At 39.0% G+C, this 27,507-nt stretch overlaps 3 protein-coding genes across 3 annotated transcripts; 2 read left to right on the top strand and 1 right to left on the bottom strand.

The window, feature by feature from the left end:
• The first annotated feature begins 6,810 nt into the window (after positions 1-6,810).
• ufsp2 (ufm1-specific peptidase 2) lies at positions 6,811-13,107 on the top strand. The gene is made up of 12 exons (XM_080521097.1): positions 6,811-6,913; positions 7,116-7,197; positions 7,825-8,005; positions 8,457-8,523; positions 9,738-9,892; positions 10,017-10,209; positions 10,439-10,585; positions 10,696-10,860; positions 10,961-11,085; positions 11,170-11,246; positions 11,675-11,799; positions 11,893-13,107. The coding sequence occupies exons 1-12, from the start codon at positions 6,911-6,913 to the stop codon at positions 11,977-11,979; spliced, it is 1,407 nt and encodes a 468-aa protein (XP_080377223.1). The 5' UTR covers positions 6,811-6,910; the 3' UTR covers positions 11,980-13,107.
• A 2,836-nt stretch (positions 13,108-15,943) lies between these two features.
• Positions 15,944-21,289, top strand: cfap97 (cilia and flagella associated protein 97; the record flags this gene model as incomplete). Its single annotated transcript, XM_080521063.1, has 4 exons — positions 15,944-16,847; positions 17,269-17,549; positions 19,636-19,789; positions 20,486-21,289. The coding sequence occupies 4 exons, from the start codon at positions 15,944-15,946 to the stop codon at positions 20,593-20,595; spliced, it is 1,449 nt and encodes a 482-aa protein (XP_080377189.1). The 3' UTR covers positions 20,596-21,289.
• A 559-nt stretch (positions 21,290-21,848) lies between these two features.
• Positions 21,849-24,142, bottom strand: slc25a4 (solute carrier family 25 member 4). The gene is made up of 4 exons (XM_080521161.1): positions 23,952-24,142; positions 22,763-23,249; positions 22,530-22,670; positions 21,849-22,419 (listed from the first exon to the last, which is right to left on the bottom strand). The coding sequence occupies exons 1-4, from the start codon at positions 24,060-24,062 to the stop codon at positions 22,262-22,264; spliced, it is 897 nt and encodes a 298-aa protein (XP_080377287.1). The 5' UTR covers positions 24,063-24,142; the 3' UTR covers positions 21,849-22,261.
• Between the last annotated feature and the right edge of the window lie 3,365 nt (positions 24,143-27,507).

Below are 27,507 nucleotides of genomic sequence, written 5' to 3'. Positions count from 1 at the left end.
CTTCCCTGGCTGTGATCTTCCCGGCTCTTCTCTCTTATCTAATTTCGGAGGGAGACAGTGGTGGTCGAGCAGCTGCGGTCTCTGGGAGAAATTCCATCATCTGGTGCGCGCATCCAGGACGCCTCCTCGCTCCTCGCCAGCCGATTCAAATCATCAGCACCAAGAGCCAGAGACCACATACAATATTCATTGAAAACTGCTCGGGCAAATGATGGCAGAGAACTGCCATTGCCAAAAGCCAATGAGAAACTGGAGGAAAAAAAGAGCAATAGGCCAATCCAATGAGCAAGTGGGGCTGGTGTAGCAGATCAACCTATCAGCAAGGAGAAATTATTTCCAGACGACTCTTAACGTGCAATAGACCCCCCCACCCCTTCTTTCCCCCCCTTAGATCATCTTTTGGACCGTGTGTCATCACGTGAAAGTAATATCTCTATAAACAAACAATCGTCTTCTAGATGTGTTTTACTTTGTTCATGGACATCCTGGATGTCCTTCATCTATATCTATATCTATATCTATATCTATATCTATATCTATATCTATATCTATATCTATATCTATATCTATATCTATATCTATCTATCTATCTATCTATCTATCTATCTATCTAGATAGATAGATAGATAGATAGATAGATAGATAGATAGATAGATATAAATACATTTAGATTGAACCCTTTCATCACCTGAGAGTGTTCTACTCTCTTGCTTACTTACTCTGTTGATCCTATACTCTCCTGCTTTCAAAGGCAAGGCAGAAGATAGTGGTTAAACATAAAAAAAGCTGCGTTTATAGGTTAGGGATTAAAGGAGGAATCTTACATAAGACTTTAGGATGACCGCAATCATAAAAGTAGTCCATGAGGTTGTGGTTTTTCTTTGAAGGTTGAAATGTGTGTTATAATTTATCTGGAACACTTTTATGCTGCATTAATTGCAACGATGAGGAAGTGGTGTGGGAATGTTGTCAATATTGATATAGCTCGTAGCTTATGGAACTGCTTTGGCCCCCCCTTAAACAATATATACATAGTTTAAACGCACCCTCTTACTCTTAAGGTGTTATGTACTTGTGGGTTCTGCATAGGAGCTTAGCTGTTCCTCAGACATATCATAGCTCAGAGTATGGTATCTCATTAAAGAAAGACATAATAATTGAGGCATCTGCGGTGTTGTGGATGGCATACCAGACATATAACGCATATAAAGAATTTTCCTATTAAAATTCATCATTTGCTTTATCCCAATAAAGTATTGGCCAGAATAGAACAGAGTCAAAACAGTTTACAGTTCAATAACAGTAATTTTATTCAGTTTTTTAGCCAGCTACAAATCACAAGTCCACAGGCTGTTAATGAAATAATTTTAATGCACCAGTGGAATAGTTTACCGTGGTTTACATCTTTGTCTCATAGACAGTGAGTTGCTTGTTTGGCAGAAGTGCATTTATCCGTTTGCATGTTTTATATGTGCTTACATTGGACTTTCAGGATGCCCAGACTTGTCCCCAAAATTCTAAGGACATCTGCCCCTGACATATATTGGTGACACAAACTGTCAGTGAATGCATAGCAGAGCTGATGTGTGTCTTTCTGTATCTACCCTGTGATGGAGTGTGAGCTGTTTAAGGTGCACCTTGTTCTTAGCACAACATTAATTACAATAAAGCCATGGATAATTGATGGATGGAATCATGGATGGATGGATGATAATAATAGCAAGCAACCTTTAAACATAACACAGACACTTCTTTTGTTTCTTAAGGAATTAATTAATGAAAGATAATGAAACCATGCAGGCCTGATTCTCATTAGTGTGATTTAGCGTGTTTAATTAAACATGATCCCAGTTGAATTTATTGGCTGCTCACAGCTCATTGAAAGCTGTAGCGTGGCATTATGGCCTCATAAGTTGAGCTTCCCTTTTAAGATCCTGGGCTAATTACACTTGTTTGAGAGAGCCAACTTTAAAAACCACTATATCCAAAAGTGTGGGCCTATCAAAAAGGAATGCATTTAGGGGCCAACTCCTGAACTGATAAAAGCTTGAAAACATTTCACATGCTTTCATTTCTGACCGCAAATCAAAAAGAAGGAAAAAAAATATTTACTTCTTCCCATTTGCTTACAGAGAGTTGGCTTCCAGTGTCTGAAGGCTCTTCAGAATCACATTCCAGTTCTTCTGCACATCTTCAAGCATTCAAGATTTCGTACGATAATGTTCTCCATGATTAAAATGAATGTAAATTGTCAGTAGACAATATTTTCATTTGTATGGTAATTGACATGTTGAAGTAAGGGGCGGGACCTTCTGAAGCTGATCCTGCTTTCTTTGGGCTCTCTTCAGGTCATACAGTATAGTGGGACAATTGTTGCTACACTCACCAGGAGCCAGAGGAGACGGGACCAGCTGAGTGGACATCCTTGGCACGACTGACAACATGAACATTTTAAGCTGTTTCAAAGTGAGTTTATCAGGTCACATAAAAAGCCCTGCTGCAATAGTCTGAGGCTTTGTGTCACATTGTCACCCCTGTATTTTTCGAAGGTGAAGAGCAAAGTCCAACCCGACCTGAAACAAGGAAAACGACAAGCGATGAAGGGTTTGTAATATGAGTCCCCATAACCAACTCAGCAGGCAGGACTGAGGATCATGCTGCTTTTCTTTGACCATTTCTTTCTTTCGTAATCTTCAGATAAGAGTGATGTGACTGGCTGAAGAAGAAAATGATGAGGTTAGGATTAGAAATCTCTCTGGAGGGAGTAGTCCACCGAATATATACTAGGAATACCAAAGAGAAAAAGGATCATGAATTTGACGAAATGGCTGCAGTAATGATGTCCCAATATTCCACTGTTGTAATCCACACTCAGGAGCCCGCTGATTATCTGATTAGGATGGTTCCCATTGGAGGTGAACTGGCTATCGCAGACTGGGAGGGGGCTCCAGGGTGAGCCCAGGATCTGCTTGAGATCAAATCTCTTCTTGGTCTGGGAGCAGCTCAGAGCCCAACCTGAGGAGCAGGAAAATGTGATAGGGATCAGAAGGTATCTGGGTGTTTTTGCTCTATGTTTTGCCACTGAGCTCCATGTGAAATAAGCAGTAATAAAGATGGATGGAAGAAAAAATGATGTCCAAGTCAAAAGGTTGAAGTTAATATTGCTTTTCTTCTATGGAATTAGGCAGAAATGATTTTAAAAATTCTCATTATTCTACTTCAAGGGAAGCACAATTTCTTAAAATGTACCTGTTCTCTATCCCTCTCTCAGGATTTCATTAAGAGCTATATTGTCAATTCAAAAGGACCCAATGAACCAACTGCCATTGGCAAAGTGTCTAAAATAGAAATGAGAACATTTTTGGGTTTATTTTCTCACTGCAATTGCTAAAAGAGTACTTGTTTCAAGGCACTTACTTTTGTAATTCTTGGATAATGATATAGGATAAAGACTTCATGTATGTAAACAATACGCTTTCATAAATGTTTTGCATTGAGCGGATCATAAAGGTCATGTGAAATGTCATGTAAATCACAATCTTCCTTGCGAATATTCAACTAGAATTGTTAATGAAACCTTTACATCATGTGACCGGATGAAATTTGCTTGGATGTACAGTACATTAGAAATGCGGATGGTTTCTATCTAACAAATAGACCATTATTTGAACATCCCATTATTTGAATTTTCTTAATGACATAAACTCAACTTGAAGAAAGTGAATTGTTGGAACTTGGAAGGACATCAAACTGGATTTGTTTTCCCCGAAACTGAAAGTGCAACAAAAATTTTGGAATATTTCTAATAGTAAAGTAAAATTAAAGAAGATGATTCTTGCAAATTTCTCCAATGGTATTAGAGTACATTAACGTTTTTTGTTAGGTTTTACAGCCTAGGAGGATTGAAACTGCTGTCATAAAATACCAACATGCAGACAGTAACAAATCGCTCATATACTTATATTAGACATCTTTTGTGATGTAATCAGACGGGCTCTGTAAGTTCAGTAGGATGTACTCCTTGAGAACACGAGAGTGAAATAGTGATCATTAAGGCCACAGACGTTTAATGCTAAATATAACAAGTAGCTCAATGAGAAGAGACAACAGCTCCCCGGCTGCTTTCACATACAACAGTAATGAGCCCAGAGAAACGTAATTATGATTATGACAGCATTATTAACAATAATAATAACTGTAATGAGACACGGTATATTCCAGGTTTACCGTGTAAGTGATCTGTATAAAGACCGATCCTAAAAATCACTTGAGAGGTTACATGGGCCTTTACAGGTGACCAGCTCAAATTTTTATTTTTGTATCTCAGGTGTAAGTTGATCTTGAAGATCAGTCGGCTCAGACCTCTTCATCTACATGTTTTTTTTTGTTTGTTTTTTAATTTCTTATGTAGTGGTCAGTACTATTCTCTCAGAGTAGACAGGTTGTGGGTTCAACTCCAGACTAGGCCTTTCTGTGTGACGTTTGTATGGTCTCACTGTGTGTGCAAGGGTTTTTTTTGTCCAGATTCTCCCATTTGCTCCTGTAGTTCAAGAACAAGTATGTGAGATTAACTGGTGACCTTACATTGCTTGTTGGTGTGAGTGTCTGTCTGTCCGGAGTGTACCCTGCCTGCTCTCCCCCTTAGTTAGCTGGGATTGAATCCAGTGCCCCACGGCAATGAAGAGGATAAAGTGCTATAGTAGATGGCTGGGTTTTTGTTTAATGCGTATGACCCTGTCTCTAATCCTGCTTTTTGGCATAAACCCTTTCTATGAATAATTATATTTTTCCCATCATAGTGCCGGGTTACTAGGAGGATTTCATGTTTAAAATCTGGTTAAAACAACTGTTCTGTGCTCAAGTAGACATTGAAATATGATTGTCTTCCTGTAATTTTCCTTAGTGATCAAACACAGCTTTAAAACATCTTTTAAAAATGCACTTGTAAATGCAGTATGTTTCTGTATATTCTACCCAGTGACTTATTGTGCACAAAACTACCAAAGACAGTCTTGTGTTGATATAAACCGATTCATCATGATTTATAAAACAATAATATTTCCCTATTTTCCAGAGTTCTTGTGTGCTTCTGAGTTCAAAATGAATACGATACAATATGCATCTATTTATTTGAAATGTTCAATGTTGTTTTAAGCAATTTTAAAACCTTGAAAAAGTCTAAATGCTGTTGTTATAATTTGCCAAAATAAAAGACCAAAATAATGCGCATCAAACTTCTCAATGATTTGAAATGACTTGTCCATGGAAAAACTCCATGTTTCTGTCACAGCTGCACATGAAATATTTGTATATATTCAAACTACTTTTTTCTGCATTAGCACTGCTTCATCCTGCCAAATCTGTCATTGTGTCATACAAGCAAAAGAGCTCAAAGATAAACTTTTCTTATGGCCATATGATGAATGAGCAATTGCAGTAAGAGTTTCCACAGTGCCTGCCATATGTCAAGGTCCAACAAACACTCTTGCAAAGAGCCTAATCCCATCACAAATCAAGCTCAGTACACTCAGTGAATGGGAACTTCACAGACATGATTTTAGAACGTTTGTGGAGTTCAGCTGCATTCTTCTGGAAATCTTTGTGAAGCAGATTGCAACATTCTGATTCAAAGAGACTTTTAAAAGATACAAGCAGCAAATCTGATGTGAATTTGACTGTGAATTACCTATAACTAATTATTTAAGCACTAAACTAGTAGGCCAAGTTAATACACAAAGATGTGTATAGTCCATCATAATGACAAAAGTGACATTGCAGCATAGCACAATATTTTCATCTGTGTTTTTATTAAATCTCCCACAACAGTCCAGACATGTACAGATAGTTGTGTTTATAATTTTTTTCTCGATGTCAGCTTTATTCAGACAAAATAGTTTGAACTAAAGGATCATATCCCTCTTTCCCATAATTCTAATAAACAAATTTCTGGATTCTTGGGTAATATAGCATCTACCTAGAACAGACCTTGTGATAGAGAAAAAAAATGCTGTTGCATCTATCCATAAGAAATCCATTTTGGAGAACATACAGCAAGGTAATCAACAGTTAAATCCACATCTGATTTATTACATTGTACTCACAGCAGCAGAATTACTAATTGGTCAGTATATTGTATTGGTGATTTCTGCTAGAAATGATGGTTGGAAGAAAGGGAAATTAAATAAATTCCCCACTTATGAGTGCATAATAGCAACATACTGTATCAGTAACCCTGTTTCACTGGCCCTGGCCAGTTTTGCACGTATGACCGCATGGCTGCTCTGAGGCCAACAGGCAAATCACAGAGAAACACATATTCCTAACAGTTACACCCCCTCAACACACTTGTCCTTTTTAATCCTTCCACATTAAACTTGCCAATGAAAACGAGATAGTCAAGTTTTGCAAAAGTAGATTAAAAACAAGAATGTTTATTTATGCAGTCAGATGTTGCATAAGAAGGATGACATCAACACTGAAGCTGGAATAATTAGATGCTGTATGTCACATTCACTCAAACCATACCAACATAGAAATAATCACCAAGTGCATTTACAATACGCTCCTTGGAAGTATAATCATTGCTTTGACCCTTTAATTCTTCATTCATTTATTTTTTACAACTATTGAGAGAGACTCATCCTAAAGGATGGATAATAAAAGTGAAATCAAGCCAAATTGTCGAAGGCTGAGGTGTGAAGCCGTGTGTGAGCCATCTCGCTCGTGTCGTTCAAAATTACGAGGTATTATGAACGCAACACTGCTGGGCGGAGCCTATATTGTCCAATCGGATGCAGCAGACAGAGACACGTTGAGGAGTGGACGTAGCAGACATGTCAGCCTCCTGTGCATAGACAGCTGCAGTTAAATATTTGCGTTTACGTGACTGGGACACAGACTAAACTCCACAATGGTACGTATTCAAGGAATAGGTAACAGAAACAAACTGTCCGCTCTGCTTGACATGATATCCAGCTTCGTCCTGGTATCAACAACAGCTGCCTCGCGCAGTTCTTTTCCAGTCAGTTCTTTAAACTTTTGTGTCCTAAAGTGGAGGCTGTTTGTTTAATAACCTGCCGGATTTTGTTTTGATTTTTTTAACTGTGTTGATCCAGGTCGTTGTTGACTCGGACACTGCGAACATTATTCGTGTCAAAGGCCCTCTGGAGTTAAGATGTCAACTGGATAGCACAGATGGTACGTTCATGGACCCTTTGTGTATCTTTGAGAATGAAGGTAATGAAGTTCAATACCTGCTCAGATTACCAGGGCTGCAGCTAAAGTTAGGTTGAAATATCCCAATTTCTTGACCCAGTAATAAGTCTGCAGCAGCATCGGTAACTGCCAAGCATAACTACAATACTAAGCACCTTGATGCACTATTTTGCCAAAAGCAAATATATTTCCACCACGTGTTTCTTGATTTTTATTTCCTTCAACTAACCTTTTTATCCAATTGTCCAGCTAATGTAAGTTTTTGTTTTTAATAAAATGATTGCACATGAATCTATGTGAAGACCAAGTCTACTGATGTGAACCATCAACACAGAACTTACTGTCAGTATTTGTTGTCCTGTGAAAAGAATATATGAGCAGGTCACTTGTGAACTGCAAGGAAACATATCAATATGTGACTTTAGTAACCGAGTGTCATTTTCACTTTGGGCACCCAACAGATAAAATGTATTGAATTTTAATTTAATGGCAGTTAAAAAAAAAGAAGAAAAAAAAAGAAAAGTTACGAACAAACCTACAACAACTGAGAGATATGATTATGTTTAATTTCAGTGCCGTAATGGTAACTGACTTATTCTTCTCTTCTAGCACTAACGCGAAAGGTAGTCTCAAGAACATTTGAGGGCCTTCGCTCACAGGTGAAATCTGAGTCCTGTGTTTTGGCAATCTGTGACACGCCTGTGTTTATTTGGCCGAACAAACCTGTTCATGCAACACCAGATGAAATCACTCCAGACACACTGTGTGAAGAGCTCCACCAGTGGATACAGTAAGTGTTGTCTTAAAAAAGACCCTCTGTAATGTGGATTTATTAAATCTATTTATCAAATTAATTAACTCAATAAATTGTCTGTGGCCAACTTTTTTGTGAAATTATAGGTCAAGTCAAAATAAATGTTGTTAAACTCAGACTGTTCTATTGTAAATCTAAAAGTGTATTTACATTGTTAGAAGGTGTGACATCTGCTATAGCGCTTTGTCCTGAAATTACCTAGAATTGTAAATACACACATTCATTAAGTGCACTAGAATCTCACTTTTCTGTGCCTGTTGAGATCACTTGAAGTACTGAAAATTTCCATGCAGATGTAATCGTTTTATGACTTCATCACATTCCTTTTTTTCTCTTTCATGTTCATTGAAGGCTGATGTACATAAAATAATCTTGCCTTTTGCTTGGCGGAACTGTATTTGAATTTTTGTATTATTATTTATTTCAGGACAGATGAACAAGAGAGTGCTGGAAGGAGATCTGCAAAAAAGAAAATTAAAAAAAGCCTGTCACCTGTATGTATACACTTTACTTATTTTTCGAGCTATGTGTATTTTGTTTTTAAGCCATCGGTCGTAACAAGGAAATATCAAATCATAAATCGTATCTTGATGGCATGATACTAGTAATCTGCCAAAGCGTTGTCTGGCTTTGCATCACTTTCGATCTCTGCTTTACCAAACCTATGGCCGTGGGTTGCTGTAGCTGTTTCCAGCTGACAGTTGACGAAGGCTGGATACAGTCTGGACATGTCGCAATCCATCACAACGAAAATGCAGAGAAACAATTCACATCTACAGGGAATTTATAGACTTCAATTATCCTCAAATATGTCTACTTGAACGAAAAGGATATCAGAGTTATGTGTAACCAACCATATAGTTAATCTCAATTTATGTTTTGGAGCAGGCTTGGGGACTTCTCTGCGTGGTTTGCATGTTCTCTTTGTGCACGTGCAGATTTTCTTCCGGTGCCCCATTTTTCTACACACAAGAAAATCATTACATTTTAGTTTAATTGATGATTCTAAGCTCCACTCACGTGTGTTGTTGTCTGCCTGTGTCTGCACTGTGATGCACTGGCGACCTGTCCCAATGTGTCCTGCGATCAGACTTGTAACCTCGCTACTGAAAGACAACCTTCTCTGCCAACTGAGCCACACCCGTATGTCAGCAGCCCAGTACAGCTGAAGAGTGACATTTCATTCCATATCTTTGTGTGCCAGCCTGCTTCATGGCCTGCTTCATGGCCTTCTTGGCAGATGAATTATTTAGCAATGTCAGAAAAATGGGGGGAAAACCTTTCAAGCTTCTGCAGTGTTTAAGTCTACGTTTTCACCCGTCTTTATTCCTTGTTTCTGCTGTCCAGCACCCAGTGATAGTAAGCAAAAGTTGCCGTTAAGGCAGGAATGTACTGGTGTAACATTTCTACATTCATTATCCACCCCACATGGGAGCTAAACCCACAATACTTAGTATACTAGGCTAGTGCGTTATCCATTAAGGCACTGGGACACTTTCAGAGTCAAGAATGCTGCTACACCAATATCAGATTTGAGAGATAAAATAGCAAATATTATGTCAATTTTTGTAGATGTTGGAAAAATGGTGTTTTTTGCTATGAAAGTATGTGCAAATAAATTGTAAGCTGCTCATCTGATCAACTGTGTTAGATTTATATTGCTGTTCTGTCTTCATGATGTCCGTGTGTTTTCATACTGGTGATCCAGAGTGTCCTGAACTTTCACCTGATGATGGAAGTGACCAAGCCAGGCCCACTATCGGCCCCGATTCTCAGCAAAACTGTGAAGAAATCCCACTTCCTGACTGCGACTCTTCCCATGGACTGCGTCGTTCGTACCAGCTGTAGTGACACCGTCAGAGAGTATGTCTCATCTTTTAAAAAATGAGGTCTCTTACTTAATATACCGTTGTCACCCCAGGCTATTAAAGTTTGTCAAACTTTTTTATTGAGCACTGAACAAAGCTTACCAGTTATATTTTTGCAGTGCCTGTGAGAAACTGACAGAGGCGCTAATCAACCAATTGGGTGAAATGGAGAAAGTGATCCTGCAGCACATGAATGGGACGACAGTACTGGTCCCCGAGCCACTGCACTTCCTGCTTCCGGAGTCCAACGGACTGGTGACTGTGATCTTTCCAGCAGGAATGCGTGACAGCCAGCTCGAAATAAAACGTAGGGTAAGAAGTTTTGAATTCAACGTTTAAAAAATCCCAAACCTACATGGTCTCATAATGTATCGTCAGCAGCATTATTAGGCTGAGGTGTAGAAAGTGGAACTGCAGCTCATTTACCTGTCCGCTGATTTAAACTTGTAATATCTTCATGAATTACCGTCGCTGAACTCTTGATGTAGATTTGTAAATATATGCATTTGCCTTTGTTTGCACAAAATATTTGTTTGTGCAGGAGCTGCATCAGCAATATGAGCTGCCAGAAGACAGGCCTTACTTCAGAAGAGCCAATGCTTACCACTTCCCCAATGAGCCATACAGGGATGGTTATCTCCGAAACCCTCATCTGAGTCTCACACATCCAACTCTGGATAACGGAAAGGTGTGTCTTAATTATCTGAATGATGTGAACTTTCTCTTGTGAAAACATATTTCATCACTCCCCTTGATTATTTTCTTTCTCACATGTTTATCTTGGGTTTTTGTCCATAGGTGTACTTGGTCCAGGGGATCTATAGCTATCATCACTACATGCAGGATCGTATTGATGACAATGGCTGGGGCTGTGCTTATCGCTCCCTGCAGACCATCTGCTCCTGGTTCCAACAGCAGGGTTATATAGAGCGCTCTGTGCCCACTCATAAGGAAATCCAACAGGTAGTCCATTGTAATTATGATGTATAAAAATATATATTTTTTAAGTTTTCATTATGACATGTTCTGGATGCCTGCTTCTATTATGGCCTCTGATCTCCAGGCTTTAGTGGATGTTGGAGACAAGCAGTCCTCTTTTGTCGGGTCATGTAAATGGATTGGGTCAATTGAGGTTCAGGCTGTTCTGAACCAGCTTCTCAACGTCACTTCCAAGATCATGTTTGTGAGGTGTGATTAATTCCATCAGTTTGTGAAAGATCCTCTCAGTGATTAAGTGTTAGTTTGAATGATGATCTTTGTATTCCTTATTAGTCAGGGATCTGAGCTGGCATCAAAAGGCAGAGAGCTGGCCAACCACTTCCTTACTGAAGGAACTCCCATTATGATCGGTAAGCTGAACGTCAATAGCTTTTATAAACAATTTACTATTTTTTTGGTGGCTTCTATTGTAATTACATTGTATACATGAAGAAATAATTTTGCTTGTGGTGTCGTCAAGAGAGCAATACTTTAAAAAAACAGAGCAATCTTTACTACTTCAGACGTCACCTTAATCCTATACCTTTCTGAAGTTGTTTGTCTACATTGGCAACCTTTTGTAAGCAAAATACCACACAACCCAATGAAATACTCATTTACTAATCTGGAGATGTGATTCCAGATTAATTCATTTCAGTCTAAACATTTTAAGTATACATGCATTTAATTAGTCAAGAGTTTTGCTAATTAATCCTTGGACCTGAACTTTTTCATTAAAAGACATTAGTATAACTCAGACATTGGTAAGAGTTTAAAGGTGATGGCCTCTGTGTTGCAGGAGGAGGGGTGTTGGCTCACACAATCCTTGGCGTTGTATGGAGTGAGACCACGGGGCAGATCCGCTATCTCATCCTGGATCCTCATTACACAGGCGCAGAGGACTTGCAAATCATTGCAGACAAGGTAACTGTAGCAAGACGCTTTACTGTTTTTCACTGTAAACACAAGGTGGATCAACAGTTCTGACTTTATTGACTTTGTTGTTGTTTTTTTCAGGGGTGGTGTGGATGGAAAGGACCAGAGTTTTGGGATCAAACAGCATATTATAATTTGTGTCTGCCTCAGAGGCCAAAGGCCATCTGAGGTCTCCCACAGTAGCTCTCTGAGCTTTTATGTTTTGTGATTAGAAGTAAATACTTTCTTTTTTTTTTCCCCAACAAGAACAACAAATATACATACAATCCAACCAATCAGCACTGAAATTACACCTTTACAATTTAACCTTTTTAATCGTGCAGGTGAAAATGTCTATTAGGACTACATTCATTTATTTTATGGAAATGCGACAGTTTTCGAATGTACGTTCCTTGTTTTATGGGGTTAGAAATTTATAATGCATCAGTGGTTTAGTCCCACACAAATATTTTGGGCAAAGAGATATCCAATATTCACTCTTCTTTCTGTGCTTCTCATTGGTAAATTTCTTAAAGAGCAGTGAGATATGTTGACTGTGGTTGTGCCATTTTAAAAACTATTGCAATAAATGTGTTTTAATGGCACCATAATTGCTTTGTATCACTGCTATTCACATGAACTTGGGTTAAATACTGGATATGCTACATACAGAAGTGAAAATGATCTATTGTTGGCTCTATTTTGATGGGCACTAGTATGAAGCACAGATCAATTCCATGCATTATACCATTTATAGCCTCAACTAATTTGTATTGCCTGACCCAAGCTGGGCCTTAAGATAGAACAGATTCACCAACAAAAACACAAGTACCTGCAGAGTCCAATGACCAATACAAAACAATACAAACACAAACCGATAAAAGAGCACCACATAATACAAAATACCAATTATTGTTAATGATTGGGGGACTGATTGCTTTCTAATGGCTATTTTTTTATTAAATTTCAAGCAGGGGTGTCAGATGTATAGCCCACTGGCCGAAACAAGCTTGTCAGATCGTTAGGTGGTCTGTCCCCAAAGGATAATCTTGAATAGTGTAAAAATTACAAAGACCTTAACTGCACATTTCCAATTAAAGAAGCTGTCATTCATAACTTAATTACTGCAAGAACCACTGTCGGAACTGTATTGTTCCTGGATGGAATAAAAATAAAATACAACACAACTCGGAGATCCAGAGGGGGAAAGATGATTGCCACAATGTCTTGTCAAAGTTAATCTTGAGAATATTTTTTTTTTCAGTTAAGTGGTTTCTATGTTTTGTAAACGAGTACATTAAACTGGAATATACTGTTTATGGAATGTTCTCAAACTTTTTTGGACTCAAAAATGGGAAGTTATTTCTAGTGTTGTAATGGAATGATGGGCTTTACTTGGCCTGGGAACTAAATTAATTCAGAAATCCCTGACTTAAAGTGATCTGGTTGCATTTAACTGGTGGAGCGTTTCACATGGTTTTGAAAAAAAAAAATCTTCAAGCTTGTTTTTCTTGTATTTTTGTATAATCTTGAGTGAGGTTGCTGAGAATTATGATTTATGGGATCAATCTTTATTTTGCTGTTGAACTGCTACAAACACTTTAGGGACACTGGGGCATCCTTGGCCCCATTCTGAGTGCTTGTGTAAAAAAAAAAAAAAAAAAAAAAGCCAGCATCTGAATACAGCTTGATCTGCACGGATCACTCTGACGCATATATTCTTGGAAGCCAGTTATTCCCTGCAATTTAGGTTTCACAGCCAGTCAGCTGTCACAGTAAAATAAAGGCTTTTCTCCTCTCACTAGCAGTTGTGCAGAAAATGTGAATTTTGTCAATAATGTGTACACTAATAGCTCGTTTTACAGCTTTAACAAATTACAAATCTGGCTTTTGCATGCCTTGGTTGTGATTTCTTATCCATGGCTTGATTGTATGGAGTATGAAGCTGATACAAAAAAGTCCCTATTCTATCCCCATCCTTACCCATCCTGCATTGACATGTAAATTCTATGATAGTGACCAGACACAGGTTCATACGATAGATTCGCCCAAGTGCTATTGTCCTAGGACATCGGCATTTCATTAGTGTGTGTCACTTCTAGGTCTAACTATGTTATAAAGAGTAAAACCATGACAAATTGTAATTTCAGGGGACGCGCCTCCAGATAATCCTCTTTCTTGTTAATGGAGATGCACTAGAGGGAGCAGTTACTTTGGCATAATAGATCCACAATGAAAGACTAAATGACCTCCCCTCTGTTCCTATAACAGTTCTGCCCCTCAATGCATTGGAGTTTAAAAACAATGAACAAATCATTGCACAAGTTGGTTTGTTATGTTTTCATTTTCTTACATATCAAAACAAAGATGAAAACTTGCAGGCAATGAAATTTGAAGACAACACAACATATAATGATGTGATGCCTATCAGTAAACCATCTTTCGAATTGATTAAAGAAAATTTCAATTGTAGTCAGAGTATTTGCCAAAGTATATAAACATGTAATGCATCTCACTATAGGAGCAGGAGTCCTTTTTTATAAGGCATTTGAATTTCAAATTACCTTTAAGCAGTTGATCGCAAAAATCAAGAGTAATTTGTAAAACAAATAAATAGGTTTTATGTTCCAAGAATATGAATCAGCAGTTGGTAAGAGGTAAATTCCATCAATCCATCTTTTCAACCATCCATTCTTCTTTTTCTTCTAAATCTCAGTCAAGAAAAGATCTTTATAAATACTCATATAATTGGATTACTATGTTGATTTATACCATATATTCTATTCTTTAATATCAATTTTAACATACAGAAAAATCAACTTAATCCTTCTCTATATAGTTTCATCCTTAGTTTCTCCCAATTACTGGGTGAAGTTGAGGTGAGCATGAGTTTCATGAAAAGTACTACTATGAAAGATGATGTTGTTCTTTTAAATAATAAAATGAAGACTCAATTTACATTTCTGCTTTACAGCAGTCAGCACTTTGAGGAAAAGCAAAACATGCTTTAAAGTTATATCATTGTGCTTCAGGTTGATTTTGTGTTTTTTCTTCCAACCAGTTTTTCTTCGCATTTCTTTCAAGATTTATTTATTTGTTTGTTTGTTTGTTTGTTTGTTTATTTGGCGATATAAACCATTTGTGACGTAATGACGTACTGAACGTAACGTCATTACTGAACGCCCCCCCCCCGCCCCCCACCCAGAGTCTGCGACAGCATGTGCTCCGTGGTCTCATTCATTCATAGCAACCGTTGCCAGGAAGTGACGTCAAGCAGTTGCTATAGGCACCATGTAGCTGTCAGTTGTGTCCTGCTGCATCCCCGCGAACGGAAACATTCATTTTAACGCACGTTTGCGACCCGCTGTTCCATTTTCTTCGAAGTGTTCGCATCTAATGTTAAGAGATAAATGCAACACTAACGTCAGACGCAGTAACTTGTGCTTTCCTTCGACAGGTAAGGTGACAGCTTTTTACAGCTAATGGTAGCTAACCTGTCCGCGGATATTCGTTGTAACTTTTCAACGTGATTATCACCGTTCGTCCAGCATAACGATTATTCTTCAAACCTGGTTTAAAACTTTTGACTGTAAAATGTGACTGCAGTTACAGAGACATTCCCCTTTTTGTTGTTTTTTTTAATCTACATTAAGTCGTGTTTCACCAACATTGTGGACCTACTCGCATAGCTCGACATATGTGAGTAGGTCTCACATATGTCTAGCTCACTTAAGGATCACATAGCTAAACATATTAATTCAGTTTCCTAAAGCATGCATTACAGCATGGTTTGAAATTTTCTTATTTGTGGCCCATTATTGACTTGATTTTACGAGGAATTTTGGTAAAACGTATTACGTTGCACAGCAGTTTGTTGGAAGAAACTGCTGCAACGTGTGTCACTTAACTCTAAATCTCTGCTGAGGATAATTTAAAGATATATAAACGATGATAGGTCTCTCTTTCTTGTATATCTGACATAGCTCTCAACAACAGTCATCCGAGAACTATAGTATAACTTATTGTACCATCAGGTCTAATAAAAATAAATAAATGTATAGGCCACCCATATAGTTTTGTGTGTACCTATAAAGATGTTTTTAGTAAAGCTTCTCCCTCTGATTACAGGTTTGATGTGTTGTGGAAAACTGCCATGTTCAACCCCAGTGAACTAGAAGGTGAAGTGGATCACGCTTTTTTTGATAGTGATTGTGATAGTAGCAGCAGACATGAAAGGAAAAAAGTGGAGAAAGGTTTGAAGGCTGAAAAAGAGAGCCCGGCAGCCCCTGAATGGTCAAATGCAATGTGCAGTGCAACTGCAAAAGATGATCTCTCTCCAAGCTATGCTAAGAGTGGAAGACACCTAAATGGAGTGAAGAACAACAACAACAGCAGCAGCAGCAGAGCCAGAATAAAAGAGAGTAGTAAGCAGGCCAGTGTGTCTGCTTCTTGTACCTCACATAAAGTTGGCACAGATAGCAGTGATAGTGATGAGGATTTTGGAAGACCCAAAGTATCTTTGTTGGCTTTGCTCGCTGAAACCAGAGATGTGGAAGATAAGGACGTCTCCAGCAAGAGTACAGATGAGACTGAAGAAGAAGCAGGAACATTCAGTGACAGCTCTAAAAGGAGAAAGAAGCATTCCCTGAAAAAACGCGCACGAAGTCGGCACACACAGAATTCATCGCGGTCTTCCACTGAAAACAGCGCAGATGCAGACTTGGATAGCTCTTGCAGCAGTAACAGTCGGAAGAGCAGTCTCGAGTTCCCAACCCTCCCTAAAGCCAGCAAAGCTTCTTTATGTCCTGAAGTAAGAAGGACCAGGGTGGGATCAGCAGTCTCGCAACAAGGACAGACTATCCCTACAGACGAATCGGACTATTCGGTGACAGACGTGAGCCCTCTCGCCTCTCCTCAGTGCAGCCCTCGCCAGTCACTGGATCCTCACCATGGAGAGGCTGAAGAGAGTCTCCAGGAAGAGCAGCGGGAGGAGAATGTGCCGTCCAGTGGACTAAGCAACATTCATGGAGAGGAATCGGATCACGACATGGATGAGTGTGAGTCTGTCGCTAATGTTTGCAAGACTTTACAGAACTGTTTTATGTTCAAAACCGGACAATTACATACAGTAGATATGAAGTCTGTTGTAATCATTATCGCATGTATTTACAATTCTCATATTCAGCATTTAGAGTTGTATATCAACAAACCACATATTTTGACTGTGGTTAAATTATGTTAATAAAATTATGTTGAAGATTGTGGCGAAGTGATAATAATTTCGTATGCAGATTAAAGATTTTACGCTATTGCTGCGGGGATGTCAATAATGGCAGTAGAGTTAATGGCTCAAGACTGTTTTTCCATGTTTTATACATTATCTCTAAATGCAAAAAAAAAAACCTCTCTTCCTTCACAAATGAAGAACTTAACATAGGAGTAGATGATATTGTAACAAATGTCATTTTCACCCAACAGGTTCTTTCAGTTTAGAAAGTCAGCTCAGAGATAAACTGGTCATTGACTATCCTGGAGGAAGGAACAGGAAGAACTACTCCTTCAGCAACGATGAGGTCCGGCGAATAGATCAAGAGAATCAGAGACTTCTTCGGGAACTGTCACGCCTTTCTCCGGGGCCCCAATCAAGAAGTGCAATGACGAAGAAATCCCAAGTGGCCAGTCCCTCGCCCCTCGTTCACCACTCTCACAGCGCTCTTAACAGGCAACGGGACCAGCAGCGAATCGACAGGGAGAACCTGGTGAGTCCAGCTTCTCACTTCAATGCTCAGTAACTTAGTTATTTTTCAGCATTCATCACTCTTTGTTGTGATCCGTACTCGTGGTAACACCATTTACCAGTGAGCTTTATTCCTTACAAGCATTTTTGTTAATGCCTCACGCACATAATTATCCACAAAACTTTAAAAATAAAAATGTGGTAATGGATCAAAACAAAGCATCAACATTTGTACGTTTTTTTTTTTTCGTTGTCATTGCAGCATGTGGGTATTTTTCACTTGGAAACACTCTTGTATGGATGGTACTCAAGGTGTATGCTGTTGGACAAAACTGTGTATTCTGAGTGGATCTTAGACACATGGCCTGACTCTCCATCTCTACCTGGCTTGGCCATCTAACCGATGCAATATGTTGGCAATGTGCCAATTCATTTCACTCAGCTACTCTTGTGTTGGTGGCATGTGAGGTTGTTGTTGCTGCATCTTAGAAAACCTTTGCTTTATATTTGTGTGTCTAAATTGTCTCTGAAATGTGCAACAACTGTTGTCCCTCTTTCAACGATCGCTTCATTCACTTTGTTTGCCTAAATATTGTTTTGACTTTGCTTTTTTTCTTTTGCCTATATATATATAAGAATTGAATAGATATTTACCTCTTTTGTGAAAAAAAAATATTTATCAGTGGTGTTGAATGTTACTAATTAGTTGGGTTCAGTTTGTAGTAACACTCCTGAAAAAAGACGTTGATGGACCGAGACAGACGGCAGCAGGTGGGAGGCCAGCAGCGGTGTCACAAAGTGACACTGGAGGACAGTTCAGGCTTTAGCCAGTTACCACATGCTGTGTATTAACTCTCCTTGATCACTTGGAGGTAAAAACACAGCAGCTGTGTTTAAAAATGTGGTCAAGCAATGAGGATAATGAGCTCTTTCCATCCAGTGAAGTATTACTAATTCCTCAGTAGAAAATCGGTGATCATTTCTTAATTTATATTGTTAATGTTTCACATTATTACAGAATACAGGTCTTCCTTTCTATAATTCCCTCCGGTGGCTGTTTTCCAAGAAAGTGTGTTTCAGTCATTCTCGGGACACACTGTTCCCTCTCATGAGTCCATTTCGCACCTCTGTCAGGGGTTCTTTTTGCCTTTTCTATTTTTAGGCAGAAGTAATTGAATCTCCCGTGTGATCAGTGTATTGCCCCCTGCACATCGCACATGTAAGCCGCTTCATTTGTCAGACATAGACATAGACCCACTTCTGCCACGTTTGTGTCTTTCAAGATTGGTCAGTTACATAATATACTTACTTTTCTTTTGATTGACTAGTATTATGCAAGGAGATGGATTTAATATACATTTGAACTGAAGCATGTGACAAATCTCACTACATTTAGAGGCAGGTAGAGCATTTTTAGATCTGTGAAGGACTTTTCAACTTAAAGAGAACGATCTTCTAGAACTTGAACTTTATTTGCTTCATTATGCTTTTTGCTTTATAACAATGGAACATGAGATATTTCTGCAGTGTTGCATGCTGGAGTGCGGCTGCATGTATGACATTTACCATATCTTGCCTCATGCTGTTGTCTTATGTTTGTCAAGCATCACAGTTTACTATTTAACATAAGTTAGTTGATATGAAGATGTTTGTTTTTGGTGCATGGGTAATTACTTTATCAGTAAGTGAATACATTTGATGTATTTTGTTTATGGGTCAGCATCAGAACAGTAATGCACAATTCAAATCAAAGTGTTTGATATACACATTATGATGCCACTTGATTATTAAGACCTTGTTAAAAGCTATTCTTTACAAAGCAATTGAGTCCTGCACAGCATTGTTGATTTATTGGAATAGAAGTTGACAAACTATTTGATAAACCTACATTTTAAAGCAGTACATCTGTCACTTTTATCACATTTTGAACATTACAAGTTACCTATAGAAAGCAGGACTAATTGAAGATTTTCTTCTTTTACTTCATGAATCGAAGCACGGCCACAATACTGCACACTGCCTTTCGTCCAGCATAAGCTGATATGGGCTTTTGCTTGTCTCAGGATGGAGCTTGTGTTTTTAAAGTCATCGCATTGTGTTTCTTACAGGCATTTCTCAAGAGGCTCGAGTCAGTCAAGCCCACGCCGGGTCTCGGGCGCTCAGGACAACTAGCAGATTACCGGCGCCATGCCAGATACATGGGAGCTCCATCTTATCCCATCTGTATGTCCACCGTAAGGTCGAGGAGCAGCACATCCTCAGGTGGGTGTGTCAACCTCGTCTGGCATTCAGCGTGCCTGACCCTTCATCTGAACGTGCTTGAATAACGAGCACATGCACGCTCAGTCATAGCGAGGCTGAATCTCCCGCCGAACACAGTTTGACTACAGCTGAAGTGCATGTCGCTATTTTGAAGCAGCCTCCGCTTATTTGCCCATGTTGATTTAATCAATGCGCTCAAAGAGAATCAGCCTGTGGTGCTGCACCGTCACACTCCTTCCTCTCAGGATTGAAGGCTGCAGATTTATCGCACGTCCGACCTACTGCGTCCAAATTGCTGCAGGGAATTAATTCTGAGAAAGAGCTGATGTTCAGACAGTGTAGAGCAGCTGAGGACGCTTGTAATAATCTCCTCTTAATTTAAAGGTCAGTCTCGTCGCGCTTGCTCTGTCTTCTCTTATTCCTTTAAACCGTCTGATGATGTCTAGAGTTTAGTCATCTAGTCTGGTTTATTAGTACCTTTTGAATCGCGCTCTGTTCAGTTAAGTGCAGGAGTTCAATAAAAAGATCAGTTGATGTTTTAAAAGCTGTTTGTTATGGTTTGACTTGTGGTGATGGAAAGGTTTTGTTTTCTCACCAGTGGAATACAAAAATCTAAATCCTTTTTTTTTTTTTTTTTTATTAATTAGAATATGACCAAGAGTCTGTCATCAGAAAATATCTCTCTGTCCACGCCAGCAGGTCCGAGGCCAGTCGGCTCCAGAGCAGCTTCCACCGCCTCAGACTGCAGCGCTACACCTGCACCCAGGCCCAAAAAATTGAGTGCAGTCCGGCCAGCCTGGTGCTGAAAACACCGCTTTCTACTGATGACACCTCGTCTACAAGAAACTGCTTGACTGGCGTCTTTTAATTGTCTGCTGTTCTATTTTGCTGACAAAAAGTTGAGTTATATAGGTACAAGGTTCAATGGAAGCATCCGCCATTTCAAAGACTCCGCTCCTCAGCTAATTTAGAATGTGAACATGTATCTGCTCAGTATAGATGATATATCCAGCAGTTACAATCCCCTCCGATAGTTATATATCTTCTAGAAATATACCTTTCTTAACATAAGAATACATATATTTATTACCAGCATATTTTCAGGAGTAATGCTTTCACTGCAGTGGCTATGTTGAAATGATGACTATTCTGCCTTTTTATTTTACTGTAAGTAAGGGGAAACACGTTTTTTTTCCCCTCCAGATTTGTATGATTTATATTGCTGAAGATGAATATAATTTCTTAACAAATAAACAGTTATATTTATTTTTGTAACATTTATTCTGTTCTTTGTAAGATAAAAATGCTTGTTCAACATTTTAAAAATGCTATTTTGCAACTTCAATTAAGCAAATGTTTGATATGCAGGTGCTGTTTTGGTTTTATAGAGCAAATACTAGGTTTCAATGTTATTGATAGCTTTAAATCTTTCGCTCATTAGATTCTTAGTTTTGCCATAGCATTCCCCTCCGAGCGGCTTGTTCGTATTTACCAGCAATTCAGTGGATAGAGCAGAACTGATCTGACAACGACAAACTATAGAATAAAGGTTAAAATGTGAATACTTAGAAAAATAAAGACTGAGTGTATTCTTATTTAATCGGGATTTTGTTATTTATTAGGTCAAATGATGCACTTATAATGTAGTCATCATTATTTTTATCAATTATTTACACCCAAAGACTTTATGTGGAAGACGGATGAGCACAATCATAGTTGATGGACAAAACCCACTGAAATGTTTACCACTAGGTCTCAGTCAAAACACTTGTGAACAATTTTTAACAAAATGTGTAATATCGGAGGCACAACCTCTTATTTTCTGCTAAATCTTAGGTTCATGGGGCGACAAGCTTGCAGGTTAGAGTCCATATATTGAAGTGTCCTTCAGCAAGACACTGATCCCAGTGACTGGATTGAATGTGTGTGTGAATGTTATTAACTGTATAAAGCACTTGAAAAACATTAAATTAGTGAAATCCATTTACTATAAGTAAAAAATAAAAGTGCTGAATTGCTACAGTGATGATTGACAGGACAACAAAACATTCAACAGAAAGACAATTAGACTAATACATCTTTATTCTTAATAAAATATTGCAGGAGGTTGGATACAAGGGTCACAGTGGTCACAACATATCACATGAGTACTGCAACTGCTTCACAGACTGAATCATATGAGGAACCTACAACCTGAAGTGATGTTATCGTCAGCATTATCCCAACGTCTCTGGCCAGCTTGACTTTGTCCTACTGATGGACTGCCCTTCGGCGTGTCATAGATTGGTTATATACACATTTCTCAGGGGGTACGTTAACCTGGGTCAACTATACATACCCACCTTCACCAAACTGTGGCAGAGGAGTGGCACATGCCTACATTGCAATTTACCAGGCTGTTATCGCTGTATCACAAGAAATAAGACTTAAAGAAGGTGAAGGGTTTCCTTGGGGCCTTGGAGATGAAAAAGTTTATGTGTACTTCTTGATCTCGTCGTACAGCACCAGCACAAAGGCACCACCCATGCCTCTGATCACGTTGGACCAGGCACCCTTGAAGAAGGCTTTTCCTCCCTCGTCCTTGATGATCTTCTTCCAGCAGTCCATTGTGCCCGTGTACATGATGTCAGCTTTGGGAACAGAAACGTGAAGAGTGATGCATGGTGTTCATACATACATGCTCAAAGTTTATGGTGTGTGTGTGTGTTTGTGTGCATGCGTGCGTGTGAATGAACCTCACCTCCTTTGCGTCCAGACTGCATCATCATACGACGTCTGACGGTGTCGAAGGGATATGAGATAAGACCTGCAGCAGCGGTTACGGTCTGGGCGATCATCCAGGTGACCACGATGTGCGTGTTCTTGGGATCTGGCAGCATACCTACGTGATGGAGGAGTTTCGTTAGCCGCTCATCACTACTAGATACCAGAATGTAGTGTTAAGACATGGTTGAACTCAAGAGGCGTGCAAACCTTTAGCTGTGTCGAAGCATCCGAAGTAGGCTGCTCTGTAGATGATAATACCCTGCACGGACACGTTGAACCCGAGGTAAAGACCCTTGAGGCCATCGGTTTTGAAGATCTTGCTGATACAATTTCCAAGACCGGTGAACTCTCTCTCAGCGTTGCCCTTTCCGATGTCAGCGGCCAGTCTCGTTCTGGCAAAGTCGAGAGGATAGACGAAACACAGGGAGGTTGCACCTGCCGCACCACCGGACGCCAGATTACCAGCGAAGTAGCGCCAGAACTGTGTTTTTTGATCCACTCCACCAAGGAAGATCTTCTTGTACTTGTCTTTGAAGGCGAAGTTGAGAGCTTGGGTCGGGAAGTAACGGATGACGTTGGCCAGGTTTCCTCTCCAGAAGGAAATGAAACCCTGTTCTTTAGGGATTCTCACCACACAGTCCATGATCCCCTTGTACTGCATCTCTGCTGTAATCTGTTTGCTGGCATGTTGAACCTGCAGACAATGTGGAAAAGTTTACAAAGAATTGAATTGCAGTTCCTCCAAATTAATGCTGAGCTTTCAAGTAACACTGAATAAATATATAAAAATAATAATAAATAAATGTCAATTCATTTTGCATAAAACTCACAATTTTATTAAAAAATATGAATGTATTTACATGGCCGTGGTGGATTTGCAATATTCTTTAGACGTCATCATGCCGGTGCAGGCCCGGCAGTGTAAAGGCACGTTGTCACTTGAAACTGTACCGTGTATTAGATTTCATACTTTAAGTTAAATATAGCAGTTCACTTTCACTAAATATCACGGTGGTCATCTGTTGTAGCGGAGTGTTAATTAAAAAAATAAATAATAAAAATAACCAACAAATAATAAACGAGCATCGAGGTCAATTTAATCGAGTACTCGTCGGGGGTCTCGTCAGTATTGCCGTCATTGCTTCAATGAATCACTTCCCTGTGCGTAAAACCAGCTCCACATTCAAACAGAACCGTACACGTGCTCCTTGGCATGACGCTAAACACGACATTAACTAATTTAGTTCACAGTTAAACTTTATTTGTTCAAAACCAACGGGAGCTTTACTTGTTAGTATTTTTCTTTTATGAGTGATTCAACAATTACGCACACTTTACGCACGGAGCGGCGAACATGCGGCCAGGCCACGGGCAACATTTTAGTCAATGATTTTACCTGCAGCAACAACTTGACTCTCTCAATTGGAGCGACAGCTGTTTTGGAGATGGCAGCGGCAATACCACCAGCCAGAAAGTCCTTCATAAAACTAACCACCGCGTCCGACATGGTTGGATGTTCTTTGTGCAGATTTCAGACACTGTACCGCTCCACACTTCGCCAAGGTCCTCGAGGAAACACAACGCCCCTCCAAGTGGACGGAGCACCCCCATCCCTCCTAATATATGGGGGTCATCTATCGCGAGAACTTTTAGTGATGGATTTGCAGTTTGTCGAACAGATAAGCGAGGCTGAATAAATTTCCGAGGTTGAAGTTCAAGTCATGCGCCATGTTTTTAAAGTCAAGAGTCGGCCAACCTGGGGACGTTTAAAGGACACAATATCTATAATTTGATTAGTAGTAAACATCAGCGTGTCTCGAGTTCTTCGTGGAACAGGTTTTTGTTTAATCCAAAGTCCCATCTGTCCAGGAACAGAAATTATAGAAATTAATTGTGAATTGAACATCACATCATTACATTTTCACCCAAATATCTATCTATCTATCTATCTATCTATCTATCTATCTATCTATCTATCTATCTATCTATCTATCTATTAGGTGTTCTGGGTCAAAGGTTGCATGGAAGGTGAACATGATAAGGTTTAATCAGGTTGAACCACCGTCCACGTGTTACTCATATTCATTTTGTTCTGGACTCCTCTGTCCTCTCATCACAAAAGCAAACAGATCCACATTCTTTTTTTTTTGTTCATACATCAAATCGACTGCAGTGATTTATTTTGTTGTGAAATTTTCAACCGGATATTTTATTTTGACTGACCTTCGACGTGGGCAGTCACAAGATGAGACATGGAAACGTAATATGGTCCAAGCTGGAAAAGCTGCCAACTTGGCTTCATTTTGTTCCACTGTGAATGCTCCGGACATAACGTACTGCGCCGTCGAATCCTCAGGTTGAGTTGGACGCAAAAACTTCTCCCTTCATGTGCACATGAATGCGCCTTTGGTGTGTGGTCGACCCGTTGTGGTTCTTTTTCGAATAACCACAAAGAAAATCCGCATCCAAATCGCCATTGCCAAAAAGTGCAAAATCAACTTTATAGCTGTCAGCAAAACTTTATATAAAATAAAAAATATGCACATCAAATACGGTAAAATCTGCCTTTCACAAAAAAGTTCAAGAATTCTTAAAAACAAAACAAAACATTCACATACTGTAAATCTAATGCGTGAATGCTCTCCCTGGACAAATGTATTCCAATTCCAACTCACAGCCGCTTGGTGGCGCTCGTTGATGTTTGGCTTCACAAGTCATTTCACAGTTTTAAAAGCTTTCCTAAAACAGCAGTGCATTTACAATTTCACAATAAACAAAGTAGTAGCACATATAAAATGTCAAAATATGTTATTTTTCTAATTTTATTCAGTCTTATCAGTAATCACAATACAGAAAAAAAACTATTGCTTTAAGGCAAACACGGGAAATTGTTCATTGTTAATAAAGCCAAATGGTATGCTGTTAAAGTTGAAATAGTTAATATGTAATTTGTAGAATGTTATTTTTTCAGCCCTATGTTCACAATTCCTTCTTGAGCTTAAAGAGTGATGCAGGGATCTAAACCAGAGGGGATCTCAAATGTCCTTCTCCATCCACCTGCTGCTGAATTCTGCTGCACAGAATCAGCCAGTGGGGGGCACTAAAGAGCTTGCTTTCATGCAAGAGCATCACTGTCCTTGTCAGAGTGCTATTGTGGTTCCCAGTAAAAACAGGTGCGTCTCCTCATTTACTTCTCACGCACGAATAAAAATAATGCACCACTTTACTTGTTCCCCACAGTGAAACACTTTTAAGGAGCTCCCACCAGCCAGGTCAGAGGTCAGGCACTGCTGCAGGGCTTCAACCTTAGAACTAGTTAGGGATTCAGCATCTTGTTCATTTGGGCACTTCAGTAAAGCAGATGCTTGCTGACGTCAGGGCCTGCACCTGCTTTCGGGTGAGCAAAAAGTTGTACTTTGGTGATTTTAAGCCCATGGGCTTTTTAGCAGTGTGTGCTTCCCCAACAAGACTTATTTTAAAAGCTCTCTCTTCACATCTTTTTAACTGATTGTCTCTGAGTTTATGTCATTGTTCATGTTTATTGTTATTGAAAGCAAAGAGGATTTTCATTTAAATTAAATATAAAAAAAAACAACAACTACATAATAACATGGAATTTTTTAAATTTTTTATTAATACCTGGTTATAAATTAGCAAAGACTGAGGACATTTAGTAACATAACATTATTCTGCAATATTCTGAAGATGATTTGTAAAATGTTTGAACACTTGCTCTTGTATATCTATAATGAAAAAAAGAAACATCTCAGGAATACTTTATGATTTGCTGGTTTATATATCAACTGTAAATAATAGAGTGACATCTCGCGCTGAGCTTACATTCGTCTAACGTGTTTTTGTACCAATGTTTAAATCTGATTTAGATCTGCAAATGTCGTTGCTCAGTAACCTTGGATTGTAGAGGCTGAAGGAGGGGTCACGAGAGAGGCTGAGCTTGGATTTGCATTTTGAGTATGAAGAGCTGCAGGTGTCAGACAGTTAGCCCCCCCCCCCTCCTCTCACCACTCATACACATGTCTGTTACGCACCACTCCACCATCAATACAGTCGCTGATTTTATCAGTTCAGAAGCAACTGTCACCAGGACCTTTTTATTCCTCAGATCCCCCACTGTCTAGGTCAGACAAGCAGAGGCTGGAAGAGAATGGAGATTATGAATGTCAGACAGGGTTAAAACCACTGATATTAGTGTCAGAACTCAGCAGCATGAGACCATTGGTTGCTTCTGACTCTGTGATTTTCACTTCGATATAGTATAATTCAAGATTTGAATAATAGAGTTTAGTCACAGTGATTAATGAGCATAAGTCCTCACTGTTAGGTCAAGTCAGAGTCGGTCGGGACTGTCATTTGTTGGATTGGAACTATTTTTGAGAGAATATACATCTGAACTAAACACAAATCTGGCAACGTGATATTACTTCATTGCAGCTTTTATAACTTCTAAAATTGTTAAAATGGATACATGTATTTGTATGTTCTACTATCAATGACACATGAAATATTTTTTTTTAACATTTTATTAAGTCATGAGAAACAAAAGTATCATATTTTCTGTGAAGAAAGAGCTCATGAACCTCCATAAATGATGCATTTTTACTCTTTTTAAAACCGAAATCCAGATTTACAATTTAGTATCATTCTTCAAAAGAAACAGCACTCAAACTAACAATCAAGCATTAATTGCCAGGATGTTTTAACACTGTAAACGCAGCTTTAATTTGTGATATATGCTGTCCAGACACTTTATTTAACTTTACATCTGACTGGTCTGTTGTGATTCTGTAAAGCCAAAGTAAAACCTTGACAAATGTTACAGGACAACAGGAGGAGAATAGTCTGAGAAATACCTCAATCATAGTATAATTGTACTGGATTACATTTGGCCATGTCCAACTAAGTGTCCAATTAACTAAATGTATATTATTATA

This window comes from Blennius ocellaris (assembly GCF_963422515.1).
Source record: "Blennius ocellaris genome assembly, chromosome: 3".
Lineage (NCBI taxonomy): Eukaryota > Metazoa > Chordata > Actinopteri > Blenniiformes > Blenniidae > Blennius > Blennius ocellaris.
The sequence above is the reverse complement of the archived record's forward strand: the minus strand, read 5'-3'. Positions and strand labels throughout refer to the sequence as shown.